The 26,767-nt window shown below is 43.4% G+C and overlaps 1 protein-coding gene across 3 annotated transcripts in view; it reads left to right on the top strand.

Annotated features, from left to right (window-relative positions):
- The window catches only part of SOBP (sine oculis binding protein homolog), a 115,665-nt gene extending 89,454 nt beyond the window's left edge, over nucleotides 1-26,211 (top strand). For all 3 annotated transcript variants that reach the window (XM_027693841.1, XM_027693859.1, XM_027693850.1), the window contains 2 exons: nucleotides 7,997-9,951; nucleotides 24,786-26,211. In XM_027693841.1, the coding sequence (XP_027549642.1) occupies nucleotides 7,997-9,949 (1,953 nt within the window). In that variant the 3' untranslated portion in view covers nucleotides 9,950-9,951; nucleotides 24,786-26,211. The remainder of the gene's footprint in view (nucleotides 1-7,996; nucleotides 9,952-24,785) is intronic.
- The last annotated feature ends 556 nt before the right edge of the window (nucleotides 26,212-26,767 follow it).

Genomic DNA, 26,767 nt, shown 5'->3' with positions numbered 1-26,767 from the left:
ACATCAGGGAAAGGAAAAGCAAGCAGACAGGCAAGCTTTGGTCTCTTTTAAACAGAGAGAAACTTGTCACAGGACAGTTTTAGGTTGTATGCAACTGCAGTGTTCTGTTTTGTCAACTGTTTTTACACGAAGCTCCAAACATTGTAAAAATCTGTTTTCCTTCACACCTAGCATCGCTACAAGCTATATTGTAACCACATTCACAGTGTGTTAGAGCCTGCCTCGGGGTTCCTTCGCAGCAGGTTTCAGCTGGAATGATTCTTTTTGTTTTGTATAATAATCACTCCATTCAAATGGAACAATCAGTATGAAGAAATTATCACAAGCCATCTTGGATAGAAAAATTCTGCCACAATAAACATGCTGAATGTTTTACAATAAGACATCAAAAATTGTGATCGAGGCTGAATAACTACTTAGAGCCACACTTTGGATTATGCCTGTTACAGTATTGTTTGACATTTGGTAGTGAAAGAGCAACAATTCCCAGTCATGACAGCTGAGGCAGGGACTTAGTCATAGTCGACTTCAAAGTAGATGCTGTGAACTGCCCTTCCCCTTCGGGGACAGTCTGCATCCCTGCCAGACAAAGCCCTCAGCCCCATAGGCTTGCATGCAGCGCTGCAGTGCTGGACACACAGACACCTGCATACCCTGCTCAGGCACTGGCTGCACCTCAGGCTACCCAGTCCATCTCAGGAGGAAACCTGAGCAGGTCCGGTGGGAGTTTTGGAGGAGGATCAGGTAGGGAAATGTGGGACATCTTGGTGAGCGACAGCGGCTTATGAGGCTTCTGGCAAGGCTGCACCCACTCTATCGCTTGGCGCAGGGTGCTGGCAGCTGAATAGCTTTTGTGATAACTCAATTAGCTGTGAAAAGAGCACACAACAGCATTAGGATATTATGCTGATTATTGCTAACCTCTTAAAGGAGTTTGTCATTTGCCATCGTCTCTGGGTGGAACACGTTCCCCCCCTCTTCCTCACTCTGACCCCATGCTTCTGAGCATGGCTGTGCCCTTTTGAAGATCTGCAGTGTTTCACCTGCACACCTGCTGTGTTCCTACCTTACAGCACTTCTTAATATTTGTCCTTTTTCTGAGTTGAGAAATGCTAAAAGGGAAATTCAATGCCTTGGAACAATCTTTATGTCAAACAAGCGTGTGAGTCCGTGCTAAGAACTGAGCAGCACCCTCCCAGCCCGCTGTGAGCTTTGGCTCCTGAGGGGCAGCTCCTCAGGGGGTGAGCAGAACAGGAGGTGAAGAGTCAGTACAGACCTCCAAACTGATGTTTGTAGGTGTCAGTCTGACCAAGAGCCCCACTGGGGACACAGGTTCTCTGTGCTCACAAGTGTTGAGTAAAGTAACACTTGAGGTTCAGTCCTTGCCCCGAAGTTTCTCTGTGCTCGATCAGGCAATGGACTGTAGAAACAAAGACATTTGCAGGATTAGCACTGCAGATGGGATCTGTGAGTGGGATTACCTTTTACATGACCTGCTCTGAAGTAAAGCCTCGTTGATGGATAAATGGAGAAAAGAAGGGAGAGAGCAGGTAGCAACATTGCCCAATAAACCTGGGGAGCTGGCAAGGACAGCTGAGACAGGTTTCACATGCCTTTGCCCCCTAGAGACAGTTAGGCACATAGTTCCCCAGGACACACAGATCTAGGTTTCTTTCCTTCTGATAGACTGAATTTTCCCCTGGTGTCCTGCCAGGAGTGCTCACAGCCTTGTGAGGGGGCCCAGGTGGCAAGGTGCCTTGGTGTTCATGCTGGGCAGCATCTGGGTGTTCTGGAAAGGGTCTGACGGAGCTGTGTGTTAGAGAACTAGTTGTGACTCATTTGGCCGTATACTAGAAACCTCTGTATGTGTGCTTCAAGCCACTACCTAATTTCTAAATTGTTGCTGTGTCCAATGTTTGGCAGGCTTCAAAAAACTTGAGCCCTTGCTGAAAAACATATGGCTGGTGTGTCAGGTTCTCACTCAGTTGCAAGGCGGGAGGGTATGCAGGGGGAGGGGCATTGTCTCCTCATCTTATGGCTTTTGGGATGGGGTGAGAGTCTCTGCCTCCATGCCTTGCACATCCTGGCTGGGTGGCAGGATTGGAAACTTCCCAGACCGTTCTGGGACCCAGCCTGGGCTAAAAGGAAAGGTAACCAAGGCCAGAATGGGATATAAGAAATGTGCAGTAGTATTTGTGAAGTCAGAACATATATATGTATATAAAGAGACAGCAGTCGGATACCACAGTGGGAAAAGGAAGTAGGAACTAGTCGGCAGAGTCGAATACATGGATTTTATGTGAGGCTTTTATAATCTTCAGTCCCACATTTCAACATCTTCAATAAGAGCCGGTCCTCAAGATGCAGCCCTCCCTTGTGCAAGGTGTCTTCCAATGGTGTTCTCCTGAGCAAGAAGGGGAGCTTCATCAATCACCCTCTGGTTCTGGAGAAGTTGAAAATGGCATCTTTGCCCTAGTTACCCCTTTCTGTCCTCTTGCTAAGCTTTACTGAGGGGTTGATATTAGTCCAAAGCATTGAATATAAGGCTCACAGACTCACTTTCACTGCAGCAGCGGTGGGTGTTTGCATGCTGGTTTCTCTTGGGCTGATATAAATACCTCTACAAACAGGTTTTACCAAATGTGTTTCTTAATGAAGTAGTGTCTGATACTAGATTATCCTTCAGAGGCTAGTGGTGGACTGCACTGATGTATCAACTTTGTGCCTGCATTTGACAACTGATTGATTAAAGTATTAATTACCCTGTGCCTAAAGCCCAAGTTTGGCCCTTTTAAGCACAGCAGAATCCTGTGTTGTGCTACGGGGCAGCCTCATAGCCGCATCTGGACTCCACTTCGGATATTTCTATCAAAATAAAGATACGGATGCCAACAGGAAAGGCTTTATTTCACCTCTTCGTATTAGAGAAATTGGAGTGTTACAGGATCCCTTGGTCCTGGCTTCCTTGGTGTTCCCACATCTGGCACAAATCGTGTTTCTGCTGATGTGGTGTCTTCTGAGTTGTCTCCTGGTGTAGATTGCTGCGTGTTTCCCAGGAAAGTGGATAAATGATACCAAGTCATTCAGCTTATAAGTAGCACACTGGCAACCCGCCACTAAAATATAAATACATTAAATGTACTGAAGGAAATGTTCATTCTGTTGTTTAGCCTCGGACATGCCCCAGTTAGGTAAATTTAATCTTCTTGAGGGTTGTTGCGTTACAGCTGAATGAGATAGGCTGTTATCTTATTACTGATCTTTCTGTCATTCAGGGTTCGTGTTCTGGCATTCATGGTGTGAAGTGTACTTGCCCAAGAGTGGTCCTAGAAGTGTTTTCCAAGGGAGATGAAGGTGCGTAGGGGATCTGTTAGCACCTTGCAAGTTTTGACCCTTTATCTTGGTAACGTTCATGCTCCTTGTCAGTCACACCACTACTGGTTCAATCTCCTATTGAGTAGAAATGTACAAAATAGTGGCTTTGTCTACCTTTGTTAGGAAATGTCTGAAACTCAGCCTCCCTGCATTTGTTTTCTTCATGGGTATTTCTGCTGCAGTTCCTTCCAAAATCCCTGGCCGTGCCTCTGCTGCTGTTGAGGTCAGGGACAAAGCTCCCACTGACTCCAGAGTGAGCAGGGCCCAGCGTTAAACAACAGACCCAAAGCCGATGGATTGCATTAAAGATGAGTCTCTTAATTGTTTTCCACTGGTGCTGGGTCAGACCCTCCAAACATGATCTCACAGCATTAATGCTTGTGACTAATCCCACTGAAACCCAGGGAGCTGCCCCATGCGTGAGCACTACCAAATACAATGTGCAGCGTTAATAAGCACTCTGCAACAGTTTAGCTCTTCCCTTGGTTGTACAATGAAGGGACAGGATGAGGCAGGAAAAGGGAAGCAGAAGTAATACATGAACAGAATGATTCTGAGCTGGTTGTGAAGAACAGTGATGTTATATCTGGAATGCAAGTACTTAAAAAAATAAGACATCAGCTGTGTGTTTTACAGATAAGAAAATGTTATTTTATTGAACGGAAAGATATATATGTTTCACCTATCACATCTGAACTAATCAGTGTAGGCTTTTAGAAGTAAGTCTGTAATTACTCTGAGCACGTCATTAGTTATATATAAAATGAATGATATTGCTCCATTTTATTACCTCTAGTGATATAGCCATTTGTATCATAAATTAATTGACCTCATCTTAAATGATCAATTCTGCAAGACAGACTTGATTCATTAATTCTTAAGTGACACTTTTTCTCCTCCAGTAATTTCCTCTTCAATGTGGGGACTGTTTTTCTGCCTTTTAGTGTGGTATTATGAGGCATCATATTACCTGCATATGACATGCACTTTTTATCCTTTTATCTTAACTAAGCAGCATAGACTGATTGCTTATGTAGGAAGAAAGAAAGGAAGAAAGAAAGAAAAAAGAATGAAAGAGAGAATGAAAGAAAGAAAGAAAGAAAAAAGAAAGAAAAAGAAAGAAAGAAAGAAAAAGAAGATAATGAAATGCATGCACATAGTAGATAGACATTACTCATTGATATTAGCATTAACACTTTGAGATGTTGCATAAAATCAATGAGATAGTTATTGGATATTTGGTCTCTCCAGGATATTCAGAGGAACAGATTTGCTGCCTTTAATTTCTGTGGCTTTAATTAATTTTATCTAGTGATCAAATATACAGAAGGGTCTGTGATCAATATATGAGTGAGGCGGGTGGACTTCAGAGTTTCTTATTCCTCAGTGAATTATTGAAAACAGGAGAAATCAGTAGAGAATTTCTAAGCAGGACTTCTAAATATTTTACCAAGGAAGAGAAAATATTTGTCTAGCCAGGAGAGATACAGGAGCCCACTGGAGATAAACAAATCAATACAGCAATAATGCAGTGAAGTGTTTCAGTGAATTTTTCAAATGATAAGTAATAAAATTAAATTATTAGAAAATATGCCACAATTTGGAGGAGGCTGTATTTCTCTTTCAGTCCGTTTAATTAAGGTCATTGAGGGGGCTCTTCCTAGGAAGATAAGGAGGTTGGATTTATTCTCTCATATTTCTCAGTTGCTTCTTTGGCAGTGGGCTTACAAGGTGGCTTGCTTCCTTGACCCAAAGAAAAGGTAAGTCTTCACTGCAGCTGCATCTGAAGTCCTGCTCCATCCCTTACTGCAGGCACCCCTGAGGCCAGTTTCCTCCTTGTATTTCCCCTGCAAACAGACAGTGATGGGCCAGCGTGGACTTCAAACTGCACTGGCCTGCCTCAGGAGCTCTCTGGGAGCTCCTGCTACCTCTTTGTGCAACTCCTAGGGTACATGTGGAGATACCCTGTCTCTTTGCCAGGCCTTGGGGCAAGAGTGTACCCTGCAAGCGGTAAGAGGAGGGTGGTGGAGTACATCCTGATTCCAAACATTCAAAATAGATAGCATTTTGTGGCTACAACAATGAGCTCTTGAACAAAAATTGCTTTAAAGAAAATTCAGCAGCTTTACTGAGTTAAATGGTACCTTATTAATGTGTGGTATAGGCTCACAAATTCCCCTTCTGTCTGCTTGAAAAACAGTGGCAAGCCAGAAAATTTTAGGAGGTCAATTAGAAGATGTTTCCATCATGTGTGCTGACTTGCCAGATGGGTGGCAAAACCCATACCCATACCAAATACCCAGGATGGTTCAGTGCTCACTGCTGTGTGTTTGCACTGTTTGCAGTGAGGGGTTGCTCAGCTTCGGTGCTGTGTGTGATGGTCACTGAACCTTCCTGTGGAGAGCAGAGAGAGAGTTGATGCCTGGTAAAATCCAGGAGCTGTTGGAAGTGGGGATGCTCCTCTTTGCCCTGTTTGATGCACTCCTACTTTCCCATCTGCCCCACACCTGGGGGGATGCATGCACTGTGGCAGCGTAGGCATTTATCTCCACCCTTCAGTGCATTTGACAGCCTTTTTGTCCGCATATTTGAGGGTGCGACATCATCACTGTGTGCTCAATGCAAAGCTGGACTTGTTTGTAATGCACTAGGAAATTTTCTTTCTTGCATGGGGCATCATGGTGGAAATACACCCTTCCTAATGCCACATGCACTGAGCAGGACCAGTACCCCCTGTGCTTTATCTCACAGGGCACAGTTTTTGTGTGCCCAAGCTAAAAATCTGTGCCCTGCATTCGTAAACTTCAAGGATGACTTAATAGTTGCTTCTTCTTGATTGCTACTGAATTGATTATTTAGTTTGATTTAAAGGTTGGGATAAAAGAGAGGGAATGTGTGTATGTGAGTGTGTGAAGAGGGGGGAGGGAAGGCAGGAGGGAATCAAGCAGCAACCTGACTGGAGAACCAAAAGCTTGAGAAGTTAAATGGGCTAATAGCCATAGCATATAGTGTGTGTGTGTGTGTGTGTGTGTATATATATATATATATTAAAGATATATTACTGAAAATTCAAAAACGTCACCACTGTTTATATAAAAGGAAAGCTGAGAGTTAAATGAGATGAGTAATCAGATGCCCAACATATGTTGTTTTGAATTGTTTATATGGCCAATAGTTATTAAAATTAATTATCCTTTTAATGCAGTCTTTTCACAATCATAGTCTTCTTTGGGGTTTTTTGGAGGTTTTTTTTCTTTGTACAAAAGATACAGTCATTTCAAAACAAGCTAATATGAGCTATTTGGAAAACGCAGAACAAATAATACCAGGATGTATTCTGACATGGTCATAGGCTCAACATGCTGATAGAAAGCACCAAAAGTCTCTGTCAGTGGAGTATTTTGAGAACTAATGTAAATGACAAAAACAGGGGGGGTTTGTGTGTGTAAAATTCTGTCAAAAAAGCGAGGCACTGCAAAATCTGACATCTGTTTATCTGTTTATAGCTATGGCAAGATTACTCATATTAATTCTTGTTTAAAATGCCATATGAAGGAAAGGCATTTGTGCAAACAAGAGTCATATTTGAATTGTAGATCATGTCTTCACCATCTGTGAGAGCTGTTGGTGTTGCAAAATTAATGTGTTAATGAAATCACAATAATTTCTCTGAAGTAATGGATTCTGAAGCCTAGAATGACTATTTTTTGAACTTTGGTGTCTAGTGGCTTACAACTGGGAAAACCTTTCACAGCTTAATTAGTTCTGCAGCCTTATTTAAAAAAAAAATTGGCTATGCCGCCACACCAATAGTAACACAGAAGAGGATTAAATGAAAAGCAGAGAAACAAAACAAAAATGAGCCTGCAGTGCAAACTTTTTGCTGTAGTATTTGAAAAGTTGCTAAACAGGTCCTTGCTTGCCAAGAAGTTTTACTCAAAGTGACTTGTATACAAGAGTGGGCAAACAGCTCAGAAAATAATTCCAGCTTGCTGAAACATCACAAATTGGGACTATTTGAACCTTATGCAAATATCCTGACTTTTTCCAACTTTCTCCTTGGAACAAAGGGCAAAGAATGAATGATGCTTTTTGCTTTGTGATGCCATTTCAAAATATCACACTCTTTCCAAGTTATTATTTGATACCCTGAATAGAATGCTATATGTTACTGTGTCCTGCATTTTAGCAGAACTGGTTTGCATTAATTTCCAGCAATTTTCTGAGTCCTTTTCCAGTTATCACACTCCTTGTATAATATGGCATCTCAGATGGCACAGGCGTGCATAGTTTACCACTGAGAAGTAATCACAGCCATACTCATATGGATTTTGCATACATACATATGCATGTTATAACAGTTTATACCAACTGAGGATTCTTCTCTGTGAGATATATAATGCATTGTATAAGGTAGAACTGAGATCATGGGAGCCAGAAAAGGGAGTGGCATTCAATTCACCAGTATGTTGGAGAAAAAAAAAGTGCAGTTTTCACAAATGTTGCTTTTTTTCCTGTTAGAAAAATAATGTATTTAATAACTGAAAAATTACTTTTAAAATAATGCTATGAAGATAAGATTGCTTTTCTTACCTGATTTGATTTTATTACTGTGTTTTAGGTATGTGACTGGTGTAAGCACATAAGACACACAAAAGAGTATCTGGATTTTGGGGACGGGGAAAGAAGGCTTCAGTTCTGCAGTGCAAAATGTCTCAATCAGTACAAAATGGACATTTTCTACAAAGAGACACAGGCCAATCTTCCAGCTGGACTGTGCAGTACATTACATCCTCCAGTTGAAAATAAAGCAGAAGGCGCTGGAGTGCAGCTGCTGACTCCAGATTCTTGGAATATACCACTAGCAGATGCTCGGAGAAAAGCCCCATCCCCAGTGTCTGCAGCTGGCCAAATTCAAGGTCCTGGACCATCAGTGTCTACCACTGCCTCTCCGTCTGACACTGCCAACTGCTCTGTCACTAAAATCCCCACACCAGTTCCCAAAGCTATTCCCATCAGTGAGAATCCAAATATTCCACCAGTTTCTGTCCAGCCACCTGCTAGCATTGTGCCTCCAATTGGTGTCCCACCTCGCAGTCCTCCGATGGTGATGACAAACCGTGGGCCAGTTCCTCTGCCCATATTCATGGAACAGCAAATTATGCAGCAAATCCGTCCACCATTTATTCGTGGGCCACCTCACCATGCTTCAAATCCTAACAGCCCTCTGTCAAATCCAATGATTCCTGGAATTGGTCCCCCACCAGGTGGTCCCAGAAATATGGGTCCCACCTCTAGCCCCATGCACAGGCCAATGCTTTCCCCCCATATCCATCCTCCCACAACACCTACCATGCCTGGGAATCCTCCTGGCTTGTTGCCACCTCCCCCTCCTGGAGCTCCTTTGCCCAGTCTTCCCTTTCCCCCTGTTAGCATGATGCCAAATGGTCCTATGCCTATGCCACAGATGATGAACTTTGGATTGCCATCCCTTGCCCCGCTGGTGCCACCCCCAACTCTACTAGTGCCATATCCTGTCATTGTCCCTTTGCCCGTTCCCATCCCCATTCCCATCCCTATCCCTCACATCAATGACTCCAAACCCCCCAATGGCTTCTCCAGCAATGGTGAAAGCTTTATTCCGAGTACCTCCAGCGAGACGCCTGGGGCAAAGCCAACCAATAGCTCTTCATCTCCTCGAGAGTCAAAGCAAGGATCATCTAAATCCTCTGACTCATCGCCGAGCTGCTCGGGCCAGTCCCTTAATCAAGCTCAAGTGCTTCAGGAGCACAGTAAAAATGAAGTTGTTGACTTGACTGTCAGACCTAGTAGTCCAGTGAACAGTAAGTTTGGTTTCCCCAGTGTGCTACAGGGTCCACAGGACGGTGTGATAGACCTAACAGTAGGCCACCGGTCTAGGCTGCACAATGTTATCCACAGGGCTTTACACACCCAAGTGAAAGTTGAACGTGAACCTAATAGTGTTGTAAATTTGGCTTTTGGTAGCTCAGACAAAAGGAACTGCAGTGACTGCAGGGACGACTGCAGCCCGGTTGACTCAAAAACATTACCGTGCAGTGACGGAGCTCACTGCTGTCCCGTCTCCTTGGCCTCTGGCACGCCGGGACTGGAAGCTAGTGCAGCAGTGTGCAACGTCATTGTGAATGGCACAAAGAGCACAGAGGGTTCCAAGAACCTGGAGCTGCCCCAGGAGCCAAAAAAGCCCCAGCCCCCAGAGGAGCTGGTGGTGAGTGAGCTGGAGTCTGTTAAGGAGAACAACTGTGTATCAAACTGCCTCCTCGAGGGAGACACTGGCAAGAAGACTGGGGAAGAGCCCCTTGCTGGGGGAGACAAACAGGACCCGAACCTTAACAATCCAGCAGATGAGGACCATGCATATGCTTTGCGGATGCTGCCCAAGACAGGTTGCGTTATCCAGCCTGTGCCAAAACCAGCAGAAAAGACTGCTATTGCACCGTGCATTATCTCAACGCCAATACTCAGCACAGGGCCAGAGGATCTGGAGCCACCACTGAAAAGGAGGTGTCTCCGAATTCGAAATCAGAATAAGTAAAGGTTTGTGTAATCACTACTGCCTTCTGTGTGAATAGAATTGAGTATTTTCAGGTATGAGGTCAAACCCGTGTGGGTGTGGTTGTTATGAAACAAAACGATACAAATTCCAATTTATCAGCACTTTCAGAAAACTATTGTTTTTTGTGTTTTAATATTGTTCTTTGTGTTGTATTGCATCTGTACTTGTCAGTCCTCCATCCATCAGTAGCCTCATTACACTTTTGTTCACAGAACATTTCGTGATGGTGCTGGCTGTGAAGTTATTGTGCTGTGTATGTCAAAGTGAGTGGTTTTCTGCCTAGAATATGGTTTAGGTCTGGGCCATTAATCCGCTTACTTATTCCAGCTGAGTTACACAGCAACTCAAGCCTTCATGATGATGATTGAAATTGCCCTGCAGCATAACATAGAGCAGGACAACGCATCTGCTTCCCGCTAGCTCAGATCCAATGGATTTAACAAATGGTCATCTCCAACCATCTTACTTTGGTCTGCCTCCGGACTGCACCTTGGCTTTCTGCTGCATTGTTCTCTCTGAACAGCAGTCAGCCTCCTCTCCCTGTGCTTGCCTTCCTCATATATTGGTGCTTAGGGACTGCCTGCTGTTTGGGACTTGCACGCTGCAGCTTATGGCAGGAAAACCTCTGCCATGGGGCTTTACTCCCTTATCTAAGGTACCTAAGGCCTTGGGTGCAAGTCTCCTACCTTAGAAAAGCAGCTGAGGTTTCCCCCAGCCCTGCAGTTGGCATGTGTGTGTGGTTCCTGGTAGGGCTGCAAAGCAAGGCAGAGATATTTTAATATATATCTGATGCTTCAAAGCTGTGAACAAGAAACTGTTACAGAAACTTCCCTGTCCGACCATCCGGGAGTCACTCTTGCGGTCACCCTTGCACCACGTGAGCTGGGATCCAAGTCTCTTTGCAACTACACACCCTACACTCACACAGACCAGGTTTCCTTACTGGCTCGACCCCATGTTTCCCATAACAGAGTCTCATACATCCAGATCCTTAAAATAATTTAGTCATGGTGCAATTTCTAAGTAACAAAATAACAGCTCAAGCTGAGTGTTTCTTAGGAGGGACCCAGAACAAAGGAACCCCTGGGCTTTATACTCTTACAGTCTAAACACGGGAGAATCTGGGGGTCATCGGCTCCTGTGGTGTCTCTGAGTGTCCGGTCCCTGGTTGGGCCGGCCTCATGTCTTTGTTACACAAAGGGTCAGCAGTTCATGGCCTCTTGCCTGGGGCTCGGGCTCCTGACGTCCAGAGATCAACCTGCATCTCACCCTGCAGCTGCACACTGAGCTACCTGCCCTGAATGTATTCTTTAACAAGATAATGTAATTGCATTTGTTTAGATTCACAAGCACGGAGAGCTTCTTTCAGGAAAAGGGGAAATAGTGGGTGTTGCAAGAAATCTGTTCAGCAGTAAAATACTGATGGCCTGCTGGATGTGGCTTGATAACATGCCAGATTTCATTACAATCCATGAAATATTCTTCAGCCTCCAGTAAATCCCTGTCCCTGGTAGCACAAATAGTGACTGCAGTGGTGTTTGGCACCTACAGCCATAGACAGCAGCAGCATGCAGTGGAATCTAGGCCATTGCAGTGTCTCCCTGCTTTATCAGTGCAGGCTAATTGCACCATCAAAATTTATAGTATAGTCAGGACTCCCTTTTTATTTGTTAACACCACATCCCCTGTGCTGGTTGCAGTGCCAGAAACGTTATTTCCCTTGATCATAAACTATTTATTTACTTTCTTTGGTGGAACACAACCATTATTCTTTGCTGTCAGCACGTGCTGACACATTTAAAAGATACGTTAGTAAGAACAGAAGACATAGTTATAGTTAACATCCTTGGACTAATAACCAACATATACAATAACTCAGTAGTCGAATGAATATTTTAAATCGTTACACACTCCTAGGTCCTACTAGTGGGGATCCCCCTACCCTCATATCCTGAGGTATGGATGGACTAAATGTCTCTCAGCAGTGAGATCTTTATTGCAAACCTCAATGTTACCTCTGGAGCTTGAAAGATTCTCTTCATAAATGTACGCACTCTTCTATCTAGGAGTAGTGATTTGATCTGGTGAGAAGGCCACTATTTGGCTGTATCCTTTTAATTTAATTTTAGGAGAGCCATGATTAACCCTTTCTTTCCCATCTTATTCAAGCTCCTCATAGCTGTGCTATGGACACTTGCACATTTATGTGCTTATGGTGTAGACAAAGACAGGCTGGTTCTAAGCATCTATTTCTGCTTGCCTGGACCATCCAGACTGCAGCAATGCCATTTTGATGAGGTCCCAATCCCAGGAGGAGTTTAATGTTATTCAGAGCCAGAGCTTAAAATCTCAGAGAGAGATTCTCGGCTTCACCAAGTTATGTATTTTTGCCTGTTGATGTGATTATACACAACATAACTTCACAGATAGTATTTGACAGAGAAAGTGGGCAAACTGAAAAAGTTGCATTGGAAAGACAAGAATGATGCTTTATCACTCAGTTACTGTCCTCAGCTCTTTATATTCTCTAAATGTCAGTAACTGCCACTGTGGTTATCCTCAGGAATAACCATTTTCCCATTCACCGAGAGTTTTACATCTTCCTTTGCCTTAGTGTGAGGGTTGTCTTACAGGAAAGTTTTCAGGTTGCCAGGCAAGATTAATCTGACCCAATACAGACATCTAGAACAAAGACACAGCTGAGCTAATTGTCTAAACTCTCTTTAAAATCAACCTAGAGAAGCAGGCATTTCAAGAGACAGCTGAGCTCATCCTGAAGTCAGCAACTAAGACAGCTCAGACAAATTGTGCCCTAGGAATGCCTATTTCTCCCTGCTGTGAAGGAAACTTAGGGTGACTGGCACAGACATAGATGTCCCCATAGACACTGGAAGTTAAAAAGCCCAGCCCAAGTGTCTGCCATATCTCCGGGGTTTGTGCAATAGCATAGCATGGCACGGTGATGACTATTAGTTAGTCTGTGTTTGTCCTCTCCTTCCTCCAGTAAAAGAAAAGAAGTAGCCTCTAAGCAGAAGAGATGTGAGATCAGGTCCTTATGCGCTTCAAGGGAAAGAGGATACCCCAAATACTCTGTAGAAATAAACAGCATGGTAACCATCTCATTCCAGTGGGTACCGCAGTGAAATGTGGATCGGTTTTGAGCCTCTCAAGCACGCACAAATGATTTATGCAGTTCCGATGACTGATTTGAGGTGAGGACTCTGTGGTTTCATGCAGAGCCCTCCTTTCACTGTTGCTGGTCATAGCCAGTCTGGGGGAGCAAAGGGGCTGCTTAGATTTCTGCTCTCCCTGCCTGTTAAAACTGCACAGAGCTCAGACCTGTCTGTGTCTACACAGAGGGGGCAAGCAGGGGGAGGAAAACATTGGTGCAGCCTCTTGCACTGCAGCCCTGACCTCTGCTGTGCCCATGGGTTAGTTCCTCCTGCCAGAAGCATGGAGGTAAAACTCTGCTCCTTGGGCTGTCCGGATGTGGGGAGGATCCCTCAAGAGAGACTCACAACCTCATAAAAATTCTGATAAAATACAAGGAGGGCAGAAACTGCACCAATAATTGTGTTGACTTGGACCCTTGGAGGTTTATATTGGTTGCACTGGCCACACTAACCTGGGAGAAAAAAAGTCCAGCAAATTCTCTTTTTCTCTCTTGCCTACCCTAACTGGAAAATCTGAACATATTACCCTAATATGCAACTTTTCCTGAATTTTATTTCCCATCAAATTGTATGACAAGAAGGAAAATAGCCAAATATTTTTATGCTAGAATTCTGGACAGACTGATTGAATTCATATAATAACAACATGGACTCTCTAAAAAGGAATCAAAGTAAGCGTGACCTTTTTGGGCAAGTCGACAAACTCTGGATTATTTAATGTACCAATTACTTGATTATTGGAAGTGCTAATCAACAACATAATCCTTGATGTTAAAATTTAGTCTCTCCATCAGGATGTGGACTGTCAAGCTGTTCTAGCTTGATGCAATTTGAGGAACTAGCAAAAGATGTCTCTGTGCCAAAGTCCTACTATGATAAAGGAATGAAGCTAGGAAGAATATTCTGTTGAATGTTATATTTTCAAGTTTGAGCAACCTGAGTTTCTAAAATTAGCAGTGTTAGTGTTGCCTGCTACATGCTTTATGTCCTGACGGGATCAGTTTTAACCCTCCAGCTTTGATGTCAAGGTTTCCTAAAGCAAATAAATGAAAACACTGACATCTGCTTGTATTTAACATGATAGTTATGATAAACTGAATTAGAAAATCAAGTGGCACATGCTAAACTCACAACTAGCTTCTGTGTATGTGTATCTGTGTTGGCTAATCCTACTTTGGGGACAGAAGGGTAAGAAAAGGAAGGAATTTTTCTGCTTGTGTCAGCAGAACTTCTTCCAGAAATAACGGAAATAGTAGCCACCTACAGAGCCAACCTGTATGTCCTGGGGTCAGCATCTGCCGAGTTATAGGGCAAACCTTCATCTGTCTAGTCCATGCATTGTAGTCGTAAAAATATACAACATGCAGAACCACTCCAGTTCAGAGCAGTAATCTATATCCCACTGTGAGTTCCTCTGCCCATAATGGTCCAGCACAAGATTTCCTGCTCCGGTCAGGATTCCTGAGGCAAGGGGCATAGCTATTAACCTCCTTTTCTGCCCTAAGAGACTTTTTCTCTCCCCTGTCACTGTAACATCCATCTACCAACATCTTACCCTGCCCTGCTTGCTATGAACAGGGCAGAATTTGACCTCAAAGGTATACTTGAAAAAAGATTTTCTATATTTAAACATATTTCTATGCTAGTCACCGTTATTGACACAGCATTATGGGCCAGAGATTTAGCTAATTTTAACTGAATATGGTTCCGCTGATGCTAAACTAATCTAAATCAACAGAGTAATTGGACTCATACACTCAACACCTATTCTTCTGCTTCAGAAGTTTTCCTTCACCTGGCTTCTTATGAGCCTACAGAAATTTTCCATTTATCCCAAGGCAGAGAGGAGAGACTGCTAACACCACTAAGTCTTAAATACGTTTGCTGGGAACTGAAGCTTTGCCCTTGGGAGCTGTCTGACTCTAGCAGTGTGATCTTATGTTTCAAAACTGCCTGTGTACCTTCTCAGATATATTAAATCAGAAAAAGGATTTCCCAGGGAAAAAAAAAAGGAAAGAAAAAAAAGATTCTCAAAATGGTGAAGTATAAAATGACATACTTCCAGTGTAGCTTTCAGCTCCCACATCTTGCTGCCGGGGTGTGGGAGTGCTAACTTCCGTCTCAGTGGCAGTAAATAGCAGGCTTGTGGTATGCTGCCATAGATCACTGCACACTCTTTGAATCAAAGGAGCGAGGACTGATTTCTGATGGGCTCCTCCTGCTTTTCTATAAAACCTCCTAGGGCATGTGTTTCAAATATGAAATCTGATTCTTGACCCCAATTTAGAAAATAACTACACCTGGTCTGATCTGTAAAGGTAATGAGCATCTAGGGCTGTTTGCAAAGAAAACACATGGCCAGAACTTCAGACACTAAAAATGATCATAGCTCGATTGACAGACCCACAGAAATCTGCAGAACCTGTGACTCCTGGAGACTGTAGCCTACCTGACTGCTCCCAGGACCTGAGACCCCTGACTTCAGAGATCATTTTGGTGCTTACTTGCTGTGATTAGTTTTAATTGTCTCATGAAATTAAAATTATTTGAACTGAACTAAGCATCCAATCCACACCATTCCCTAAGCTGGTACAACCCACATTCATTTGAAACAATGAGTTACTCATAATTCTTTGCCAGGCTTTAAAGACTGATCAGGCACTTTCATACATATACGGTCTAATGCTCCTCTTGTTTAAGTTGGTTCAAGGCAGATTTGGCTGTATTCAAAAGTGTTAATATTGAAACAGCCATATGGGGAGACTCTAGCTCCCCCATTAGCCTGTTCTTTTGCCATCTAGCTACTGAAGTCAGTGGCCCAGGGAAAGTTTATGGGGGGGAAAAAAACACAACTCATAATTAAATACAGAGTCCTTAGCAACAAAGACCATAGTAAAACAGACAGGCACTCTTGTAAAAACGTCATCTAGACAACAATTGCTTTTACATGCAGAGGCCAAGATGCTGGACAAGATGTGTCTGACTGCCACTGAAATCTGATAAGGAGCTAAGCACCTCACAGTCTTTGTGAAGCTTGACCCTAAAACATCATGGCCAACTTCAGTGCAGAGCAGTGAGCTCTGAACAACTCTGGGAAACTTATAAAGTATTTCTCAGTATTATGAGCAATGCCTGAAAGTGGGAGAGAAAGGAACAAAACACTTTTGAGGACTGTGGTTGTGAAAAAGTTGGACATACTCAAGCAGTGAGCCATAAATTTTAAGATAAAATTAAATTCTTGTTAAAAAAAAACAGTGAAAGATTGAAGCAAAGCAGAAGTGAAATTCTTTGAGCAAGAAGTCAGGAGGAAATCAGATGATGGCAAACAAGCCTTTCTGAAGCAATTTTTGTTTCCAGATTACCTGCTGAGCCTCTTCTGAGTCTTTTATAGGTTCCGTAGAGTAAAACAGGCAAGTTAAGCATGTGCCTGGATGCCCCCATCAGTCAAGGCCTCATGGCTGAGACCTACTAATCATGACCTTATTTATAGTATTTTGATAATGAGCTGCATTGCACTCCTGAGACCGGAGGTTGTGTTTGGAAGCGTGTGATCATCTCGTGAGAGCCGTGAGTCAAAGTAACCTCTAACATTTTGCAGAACCCTCAACTATTTAATGTTTGCTTCTACCATGAAAATTACAGCTGATTAAAATCGGGGCTTGATCCTGTTCAGTACTGGACGCACTCAGTGCTCAGTGCCTTTAATGCAAGTTGAAGGCCCTCGGAACATTACGGATCAAGGTCCTGCCTCCAACTCCTTTGCATGGCTTTACTTCCCCAGACACAACTTTGGCATTTGGAAAGAATGGTATTCCTGTACAACATGTGTCTCAATTTGTAATGATATCTGCCCTGCAGCTGGCTTGCTTTTCCAAGTGTTTCTGAAGCATTGCTGCCTTAAATTCGAGCCAACCTTAAATAACAAATTTTCTAGAAGTAAAGAGGCTGGACTGCGTTTACCAAGAGGAGACCCATACTATACTGTCTGTTGGTCTCCGTCTTCCAGTCCCAGTTTTGGACTCTCATGCTGTGTAATGTAATCATCTTCCATTGAGGGACACATTAAAAAAAAATAAATTAAAAAATAGGGGGTGTAGGGGTTGGGTAGTGTTGAGTGAAATAACTATGGAGTTCCAACCTCTCTGGAAAGATCTACATCCCATCATCAGACGACTGATATTGAAACCTATGGTTAGAGCACTTTTCAGCTATTTATTTGGAGCCCATATGTTTAAATGTTAAACTTTGTGTTGTCTGCTTATACTCCAAATATTTATAAGGTTTCGTGAACCACTTATGCTGCCACTTTTAAGTTGTGTATCCAAAAGGAGGAGAAAAAGAGCCCTTTCCCACAGGAATTCTCCAACAGAGAGAAGCTTGAACACAATCAGAAAAGATACATGATGAAGTCATTGAAAATTTGAATTCGGACCCTAAATTTCACAGATCAATTAAAATGCCAATTCAGTTTTATTTGAAGCAGTTTATCAATTATTGCTGAAATGTTCTTCTTGGTGGTAAACAGTATGGTTCCTGTTTTCTTGAGGTGGGAAATAGAGAAAATATAAAGCAATGGTTGGGTCCAATGCAGGTCTTTCAGTATCAAGCAGTGCTGGTGATAAGGGGGATTCTCTAAGGTGCCCAGCACTGAGATCTATGACAGGTCTCACTCACTTGCTCCCTATGTGTTCTGGGGGTTTCCTTTTCCTTCCCTCCAATATAATCTACATGACATTTTGACCACCTGAGCATGCCCCCTTGCCTTCGGATGAGTCTTAGACTTGAAAGGAACCAGGATGGGGGCTGTGAAAACCAGGGAGAAATGCCAGAGATGGTGCCAGACATTCAGTCCTGAATGGTTAGGGATGGAGGGTTTGTTAATGGGAAAATGGGAAAATATTGATTGCTTCCTGATATATGATGCTGAAATTTGCAAATGCTGATTCTGAAAAAAAAAAAAGAAAAAAAAGTATGGTTACTATTGTTGTCATAATTGTTATAATTTTGTGACCCACAATAGCATTTCAGGTTAAAAAACCAGGCCCAAGTGTAACCCAGCTGAGGGGGAGGACTCTTACAAGGAGGTATGGGTGTGGCTCAGCAAGACACCCACCCTCACCATCCTCCATACCACTACCAACAGTTAATCTGCCTTTTTCTGGCTATTTAACTGGTTTTACTGGAGAGATCAACTTGAATAAGAAAATTGAGAAGCACCTTAGAATAGCCAAAACCCTAGTGGTTTGGGCCCACAGGAGGCTGATGAAATTCAAGCTGAAGTTTCTATTCTGATTCAGACAAAATCAGAGGCTTAAAGAAGGGTTATCACATCACAGTGGTTGCCTGTTTTCAGGAAAGGAGAGTAGAAACTGTCTGGATTTGGTTTGCCTTCTGTTTCAGCTTTTATGTTTTGAGGTTGGGTTTTTTTGTTTTTGTTTTTGTTTGGTTTTGGTTTTGTTTGTTGTTGGGGGGTTTTGTTTGCTTGTTTGGTTTTTTGGGGTTCTATTTTGTTTTGTTTTGGTTTGAGGTGTTTTTCTGTTGTTGTTTTGGGATTTTTTTTGCTAAAAGATCCTTGCAAAGTTTCAGCTCTGTTTGAGCTTAGAATGGGAAAATTTGTTGAAAATTTGGTTTGGTTTTTTCAGAGGAAAATCATGTATTCTACCACATCTGCACATCAGTGGGGCAAAACGAACTAGTTACCAGGCTGCCAAACACGCTCGTTCTGTACTAACTGGAGGGCCATGGGCTGCCTTGTTTTTGTGGAGATATACCCAATTATCCTGGTGTAGATCAGGAGTGGCCCTGGCAAACTCTGTGGGCCACTATAGTGTTCTGCTATAGGGTATACTCTAATGTAGAGATTAGAAATCCAGAGCCGTGGAGGAATTTTCCACATTGCATGATCCAGGTGCATATCTCAAAGTGCCCCAAAATATAAATTAGAGACCTCCTGTCAGTAAAAGCCTGGAAAAAGATGGTGTCATGAGACTGGGCAGGAGGATCTGGTTAACATTGGTTTTGCCTTTAGTTCACACTGAAAATGAAGGAGATTTCCATAAACTCACTGAGCAATCATTCTACAAGAGGTTAAACCATGTGAAACTTTGATATGGTGAAAAATTATATGAAGAGACTATTTAGAGAGGCTTTCAGGAGATTGCTACTTTGAAAAGAAGAATGTGGTATAGACGGGGAAGGAAAGATGACAACAGCAGGGAAACCAGATAGCAACACCGATGCTGGAATCTGGGTAACAGCCCAAATGCTTATCTTAGCCTACCAAGACTGGTCTCCTCTGCCTTCCTCCAAAGCTGGTGGATATAGAGACTCTTACCAGATGTGTTTCAGAGCACTGAACACAATGCCTGCTCTGGAGCACCTCAGGCTGTGGAAAGGAGAATGAAGACACTGGTCCTCTCCTGTTAAAATTCCTGAACCCCTATTTCTGCCCTACCTGTAATGCAAGGAGAGGAAAGGTGAAAACAGACTGATTCAGTGCTGATCAGTATTCCCAAAAAGCTTGGAAGTGATGTGAACATGAGGAAGTGGAAATTTAAAATGGTGTGGCATGGGCTCCTAGTGGCAGCTGTTCTGCTCAGGAGAATCCAAATCTGGAGGGGAGAGGAGCTACCATGCCCCTTGGGTCTGCTCAGAGCAAGTGGTATGGTGAAGTTGTGTTGCTGCTTTCTGCTAACAGGGAGGATTTACAGCAACCCGGGCCATTCTCCTCAAGTATGTGGTTGGTCTTTGCTGAATTTAGGGAATTCTATTTCCACTGGTTATGAAGAAGAGCTGCATGCTTACCAAGGCCTGGACTGTGCTCCTATTTTGTCTTTATGGAAATGTATAATGGAGGAAAGATACTCCTTTTCCCTTTGCCTTATGCTGTATCCCTACCATGGAGCCTGGGGATGGAACAAAGCAGTCAAGAGCAGACTCTGCTGTGACATACCTGGGGTTTGAATGATGGTCACTGTTTTTGAAAGAGGCAGAGAAAGCTCCATTTCTATCTTGTTTCTCTTCATTGAACTGACTGCCTGGTAAATCCAGAAGCACGGACCCCACATTTCCTTGGTGACTCTCAGAGTCTCTTCCACAGTCAAGATTCCTTTGGTCCATCTTTTTGAGAGATGATTCGCCCTTGGCCCATGCAGGAGCATGAAGAAGAGCCTGGAATTGTATTTCCACCATTTCCTTGCTACGTAACAAGGTCATGGTGGCATACATCACTGTTCCTGACTTCACCAGTTGGTTTCAGGGTTCAATTTAACATGCATTGAATAAGTTTAGTGAGAGATGGTCCTAACTGTACCAGCAAGGAGTGGAATGCAGATGTAAACTGGTGAAATTTCCCCAAAAGCTTTTCTAGGAACTGATGCAGTAAAGCAGGAGTCAGCATACAACAGACCTTTTGCTTTCCAGTTCATCTTTCTCTCTCAAGTCCTTCCCTGACTACAAGGCAACTGTATGCGATTGCAGACGTGGTACATCCCTGCAACAATTCAGTCATAGAGCTGGGGGTGTCCTTACTACTTCTTCTGCCTAGGCATAAAAGGATGGCAAATCCCAGGGCTCTTCCCCAATGCATTTCTTAAAGTCACAATGTATGCTCAGTTTACATCTCGTGTTACAGTAGATGGGAGAGCCTGAGTTTAATAGCTGACCCAAAGCTGAGGATTCTTAGCGTACAAGTTCAGAGCAGAAGGAAATCACCACCTTTGAAATCAAGAGCTGGTGCATAAGGACTCTGCTTCTTTTCCTATTCATGCTAAAGGTCTCCCCTGACTTTTGCAATGTGGCATCCCTTCAGTCAGCTCATGGAAAGATAAATCACAGAGTATTGAAAGGGGAAGGTTTTAATGAAGAAGCTTGAACTGCTTTAAGAATTGCTAAAAAATAAAAGAATAAAATATGTTGCAGAACTATTATAAGTAACAGATGATTCCAGAGTGTTTCCAGGGCTGAGCTTGCTCCCATGCTGACTATAGCTGCACTCTTGTGGTTTATCTTCAGAGCAGTTTCCCTGAGAAAATAATTGCAGTGCCTTTACTCTAGAGCTGTGCATGTCCCAGATGAACTAGGCCTCTTTTAGCACGTCAGCATTCATTGTCTGGGTGAATTAAGTGCTGTGCTAAATTATGGAAACTCTGCCATGCCAGTCCACATCAACAGTTGCCTCAGCCTTTCCCACCCAATCTCTAATTTTTCCTGAACAATAAGATGTGAATCTGGAGACAGAATTCAACGGAGCATAGAATGAGAAGGAAGCAACCATGGAAAAAACTGGGTGTGGGTGCGTGCATGTGTCCAAAACCATGTCAATGACTTGGCCACCCTGAGGGGGCAGGACATCACTGGGGAGGACACTGTGTAAAAGCAGCTATTTCTGGTGGCCATCACTGCCAGCAGGAACATGCTGCCATGCTTGGCACCTTGGACAGTGTTAGGAGCAGACACATAGGGATTAGTGCTTGGGTGTGAGGGAGCAGAAGAAGGACATTCCCCTGCAGCTGAGCTACCCAGCTCCTCAGCATGGAGGGGGAGTGAAGCAAGGAGCATTTCTAGCACTTGGCTCTACCAAACAGGGCCAAGTTTCCCACTGCAACAGTCCAAGGGGCTGCACAGGACAAAGGGCTGTAGGTCTGCAGCAGCACCTGGAAAGAGCTGGCTAGCTGCAGAAAGGGAGCAGGGATGCTTGTGGGGAGGCTTTGCCTTAGCTGCCAAACTGACCTGCCATGCTCTAATTCTATGTTGCTCTGAGCAAGGATTTAAATCCTCATGTGTCAGGGCATCAAGCAAAGAGGAAGCTCTGTGTGGGTGCAACCTGTGTCACAGCTGCCGATTGCTCAGCCTCCGAGGGCACCAGTGTGGTTCTCACCTATTTCAGGGAAGCACTGCATCACTATCTGAGCCCTCATAGATGAATCTTTAAGTCACCTGCTTGAGCTGGGTCATCATCCAGTTGCATTATTCTCTTTCCCCCCCTGCACTAACAGTAGGCCAGAAATGAGCCTTCCTGCTTACTGTCTCTGTCACCTTTTTCCTGCTGCCTCTTGGATTGGAACTACAGCCTCCCTCTGACTTCTGTGTAAGCTTTCTACCCAGGATCAGCCCAGCCCTTCTTGGTTTTGGAAAGCAAGAAAAACCTCGTATGCTCACCTCAGTACAACTCACATAAGCTCAGCTCCGTGGCTTTATCCATATGAAAATTCTTCTTTTGTGGCTGATGCAATTTTTCTGTCTGGTCAGCAATATTTGATGTATGTTGAAGGCAGGTTCAGCTGGGGTGAAGAGCATATGTTGCTCTCCTAAAAAATAATTTGGTTTTTTGCGGGGAGATATAAATAGCTGACTTCATTGTGCTGGTCATCCACACTAGTGTTGGCACGAGGTGCATGACATCAAACTCTGAAGCAGTGATGACTAGTGCATTCTCATTTCTTTATAGAACTTTGCATGCTATGCCTGATATAGATTTTTATTCTGTCACATGATCGCTACAAAGATGCATTCATCAAATGCAATTACTGCCATATAAGCCAGTCAACAGGGAAGGTTCTTCTCACCAGTCTGCACTCTCTGTTACACTGAGTCTATCCGCAGTAGGGGAAAACAGACAGAACTTACACAAATAGATGACTGCTCTAGGCAGAAAGCATCAAGAACCACTGAACTTCTTCATGTTCTCCCTCCCAAATAATTTACCTGTCTGTGCTATGCCATGCCATTTGAGACTGGTTAGTGAGGGATGGAAATCCGTTTCTGTCAATGTATGGAAAGAGAGGAGCAGGCAAAATACCTGAAGTGCAAAGTGAGGCTTCATACAGGCATTACAGGTTTTATTTTCTCTGTTTCCCTTGTGACAGTAAGATTTCAAGCCAAAGAAGTGACAGAAAGCAATTGTGTACTTTATGGGGAATACTTAGTAGATGGATACATCCCAGTTCTCAGTCTAGTTCTTGTTCACAGCTCTCTGTGCACACAAAGAGGCTCATCTTGCTGAGCACATTGCCTGTAAGTGCAAATGTTACTTCTTAACCTAGATGTAGTGGTCTCCATGCCCTGGCAGTTTATGCTGGTCGACATATTCAATGTACCTTCCAGTTTCTGCTTTGAGAAGGGTGGAGGTTTGGCAATGGGATGCAAACACAGTGTTGAGAGGGATTGCAGAGGAGCCAGTGTGAAGGGGAGATTGTGGAGCAGACTGAGAAGAAAAATGTGCCCCAGCACCAAATTTAAGGCCGACAAGTACTTCAGAGTTTCAATCCAAATCTGTAGGGGACAGCAGATCCCATCCAAGGAGACAGAGTCCAAAGCTCACTGTGTAGGGAGAAAGGACAGTCTCTGCCAGGTAGCCTACATGGTCAACTGGTAAGGGAAGCAGAAGCACACAAGGCAATGGTGTATCTCCCAGTAGCCCCCAGGCATCAGGAGCTTATAACCACCTGCATGTCGTTAGTTGCATTAAATTGATGAGGTGATCTGGGTTTTCAAGAACATGATTCCAAAGATTCTCGTGACCCTGGCCTTCACCACTGACAGGTGGGAGATATTTTATTTTAGGGGAGATATCGCAGCTTTCTGAAGGCCTCAAATCATTAAAGCTGTGCTTACTCCATTATTTTTCACCCAATCAAAGCACTGGTAGGCTTCAGAGGGGATTTGTCTGAACTAGTCCTATGGAATTAATCCATTTTGTGTCCTAAAAAAATAAGAAAACAGAAGCAGTTAGAACCCCATGTCAAATAACAGGAGAGAAATGGACCTGGAAATGGTGACCAGGATATGAAAAGGGAACAACTAGAAAGTTAAATCCTTTCCCTAATCCTGTAATCTGCTCTAGCGGGACCTGGAGGGGTCTGTTGTTGTCCATGGAAATATACGTGTTCAACATTGAAAATATCAGATCTTGGCAATCGTTTACCTTAGTGAGAGTAATGCCTACTTCTGCTTTGGGTCCTAAAATGCCTTTATTTTAATTCTGTTTGTCATGCTAGGCAGTGCCAATCATCATGCTCTGCTGGTTGTGACTCCCTGGTGCTGTAGCTGTTGTGGTGGTGGTACAAGGCAAGTTGCAGATCATCCCAAGGGAAGACTGAGGAGGTTGTGGGATACTTCAGCCTAACCTCACTCATAGCAGCTTGTTTTGCTGTGCTGAGCATATAGTTCTCCCTTATAGGACTATGGATTTAGGGAAAGGCCAAGAGGGGCATCTTCAGTTTGCACGCGTAGCATAAATAGTCCCTACAGATTTAATTCTGTTAGTGGGAGATGATTATTTACATGACAGTGGAGCTGTGTCTGGGTACTGTCCCAGTTTCCTCATGAGACCAATCAGCTATGTGGAGCCACGCACCACCCCATGCGGTGCAGTGCCTCTGGGGAGCCCTGGCACATCCCCTGTCCTATCCCCATCCCAGGTGCTGTGGGATCCTCATTCAATTGCTTCCCCTTTTCTCACTCCAGTTTCCTGTCTGTGCTGTGAAGAGAGCAGTACACTGCAGCTCTGTAAAGCTTCTGCCTCATCCTGGCTGCCTGTCCAGTATGAGGCTTTGTGGAATGTGAACTCAGGCAGTGCCCAGCCTGCCTGCAATGAGTCTCCTGCCGCTTGCCCTGACCTCCTCTGCTTATCTGCTTTGCAGGAGCACTTGCTGACAGGGTACCTTGCATGGAGAAAGGGAGCAGAGCAAACCATGTCACTCCACCGAATGACACCAGCTGGTCCGCTCACCACCCCCTCTGGCTAAAAGTCCAAGCAAAGAAAGCAGCTTCCTGTCATGAAGCCCCTCCGAGGAAGCCTCGGTCCCACGGGTGCCTTTGACCCAGAAGACAGCACATCATGGACCCACACAGTGTGCTCAGCATTCCTGCGACCACCCCTCTTCTCCTCTTGGAACTCTTTTTCCTCTTGGTTTCTTGCTGGGGGGGATTTTTCACCCGGGTTTCAAAAACCACATGGACCAACATAGGTACTTTTCCCTCACTGACTTCGAAGTTCAGATATTTGAGACTGGACAATGATATGGATTTTTTTTTATTTTTTTTTTCCCTTTGAAAAACTGCTGTGGTTTTGCTGCTACACTAAGAATCGTGATTTGCATTGTATGGTTTTGGACCTATTCAAGTTTTGATGGGGGAAAGGGGTAATACTGGAGTAGCAACACTTCAGAGTCATCTCTGTCCTACCCATGATGCACTTTTAAATGAAGAGTTAGAATATTTTATTGGCTAATATGCTTTCCTTGTTATTTTTACAAAGGCCACCTTTATCCTTTCTAATGCCATATTTTCAGTGTTACACTTTTATGGCTTTTAATTTTTGATTTGACAGATGTAAGAAGCAGCATGAATAGTTTATACTGTGGTTTTTCAGAGACTGAATGCCAAGAGAACTCAGTAAATGTTTATTCTTCTCAACTTTCTCTTTAAATTCCCCTAAATAGCGCCCCATTTGGGAACAGAGCAAGAGTGTTGAACTAAAGACCAAAATTCCCTCAAGGTGTAAAATAATCTGAGGGGAATATTTGCTGGGCGTCACGAAAGACTTGGATGAAATTTCAACCCTGATGGTTTTCAGTGATCCAGGAAGGCAGTGAGACAATCTCTCCATATGCATAGCCCTTTCATGATAATTAGAATGGTATGGACAAACCAATGAAAACAAGGGTAAAGTGAGAAAGATCCCCCATGATTCTGTTTCACTGTTTGCTTTCTCCTGTCATGGTTAAGAGAAATGTGCAATTTGATCCTCAATCAGTGGGTGGAGGATAACAGGGTAGAATTTACTTGTGTGCACTTGTACAGTTGTAGCCAAGAGTCCAAAAGTACACTAGAGCATGTTATACTGGCACTGAATTGGTAAGAGAGTCGTGGAGTATCCCATTCCGACAAATAAAAAAAAAAGCCAAAAAAAAGCCAAAAAAATAAAAGTTAAAAAAAAAAAAAAGCAACCCATAAAAACCCCACAAAAATCAAAAAGAGAGAAAAAACCCTAAAAAATATTTCAGATCACCTTGTGATTCAGTGTAACTGTTTACTAACTCAAATAAAGCAATTGTTCACTCTTGAGTGTTCAGAGTACACCTTTTCTATAAGGCTGCTGTGGGGAAGTGAGGAGCAGTTTGCAGGAGCAGTGTCTGTGTCAGCAGTGTTGGGAGCAGGGCAGCAGAGTCAGTTGAACCAGAGCCTTGTAGTGATGGTGCACTATGAGCACTATGTATATACTGTATTTCTATATTTTCCTTTGTACAGTTTCACTTAAGTCAAGCTACTGTTTTACAGGTGCTCCTTATTTATTAGAGCTGTGAAAGCTTGGAAATCACACCGGGCGAGTAAGCTCGCTTTTTAAAAAAACAAACAAACAAACAAAAACCAACAAAAAAAAGGGGGGTGGGGAGGGAATCCAACAACTCCTGAGTCTAAGGAGAGAGCTCAAAAACATCCCAATGAAACATCTTAAAGAGGGCAAGAATCTGAAGCACCCTCAGTGTGCTCTGCTTTCCTTTTGGGCTTGCAACTCTTTTCTCTCTCCCTGACTGGTGTCAGATTTATTAAAACAAAATAAATCACCAAGAAAAAAAATGCACTTAAATGTGCTGTTGTTTTATTTTTTTTTCCTCTTTGT

The sequence above is a fragment of the Neopelma chrysocephalum genome, unplaced genomic scaffold (genome assembly GCF_003984885.1).
Source record: "Neopelma chrysocephalum unplaced genomic scaffold, ASM398488v2 Primary Assembly neopelma1_23, whole genome shotgun sequence".
NCBI classification, from domain to species: domain Eukaryota; kingdom Metazoa; phylum Chordata; class Aves; order Passeriformes; family Pipridae; genus Neopelma; species Neopelma chrysocephalum.
This window is presented reverse-complemented; position numbering and strand designations above follow the sequence as displayed.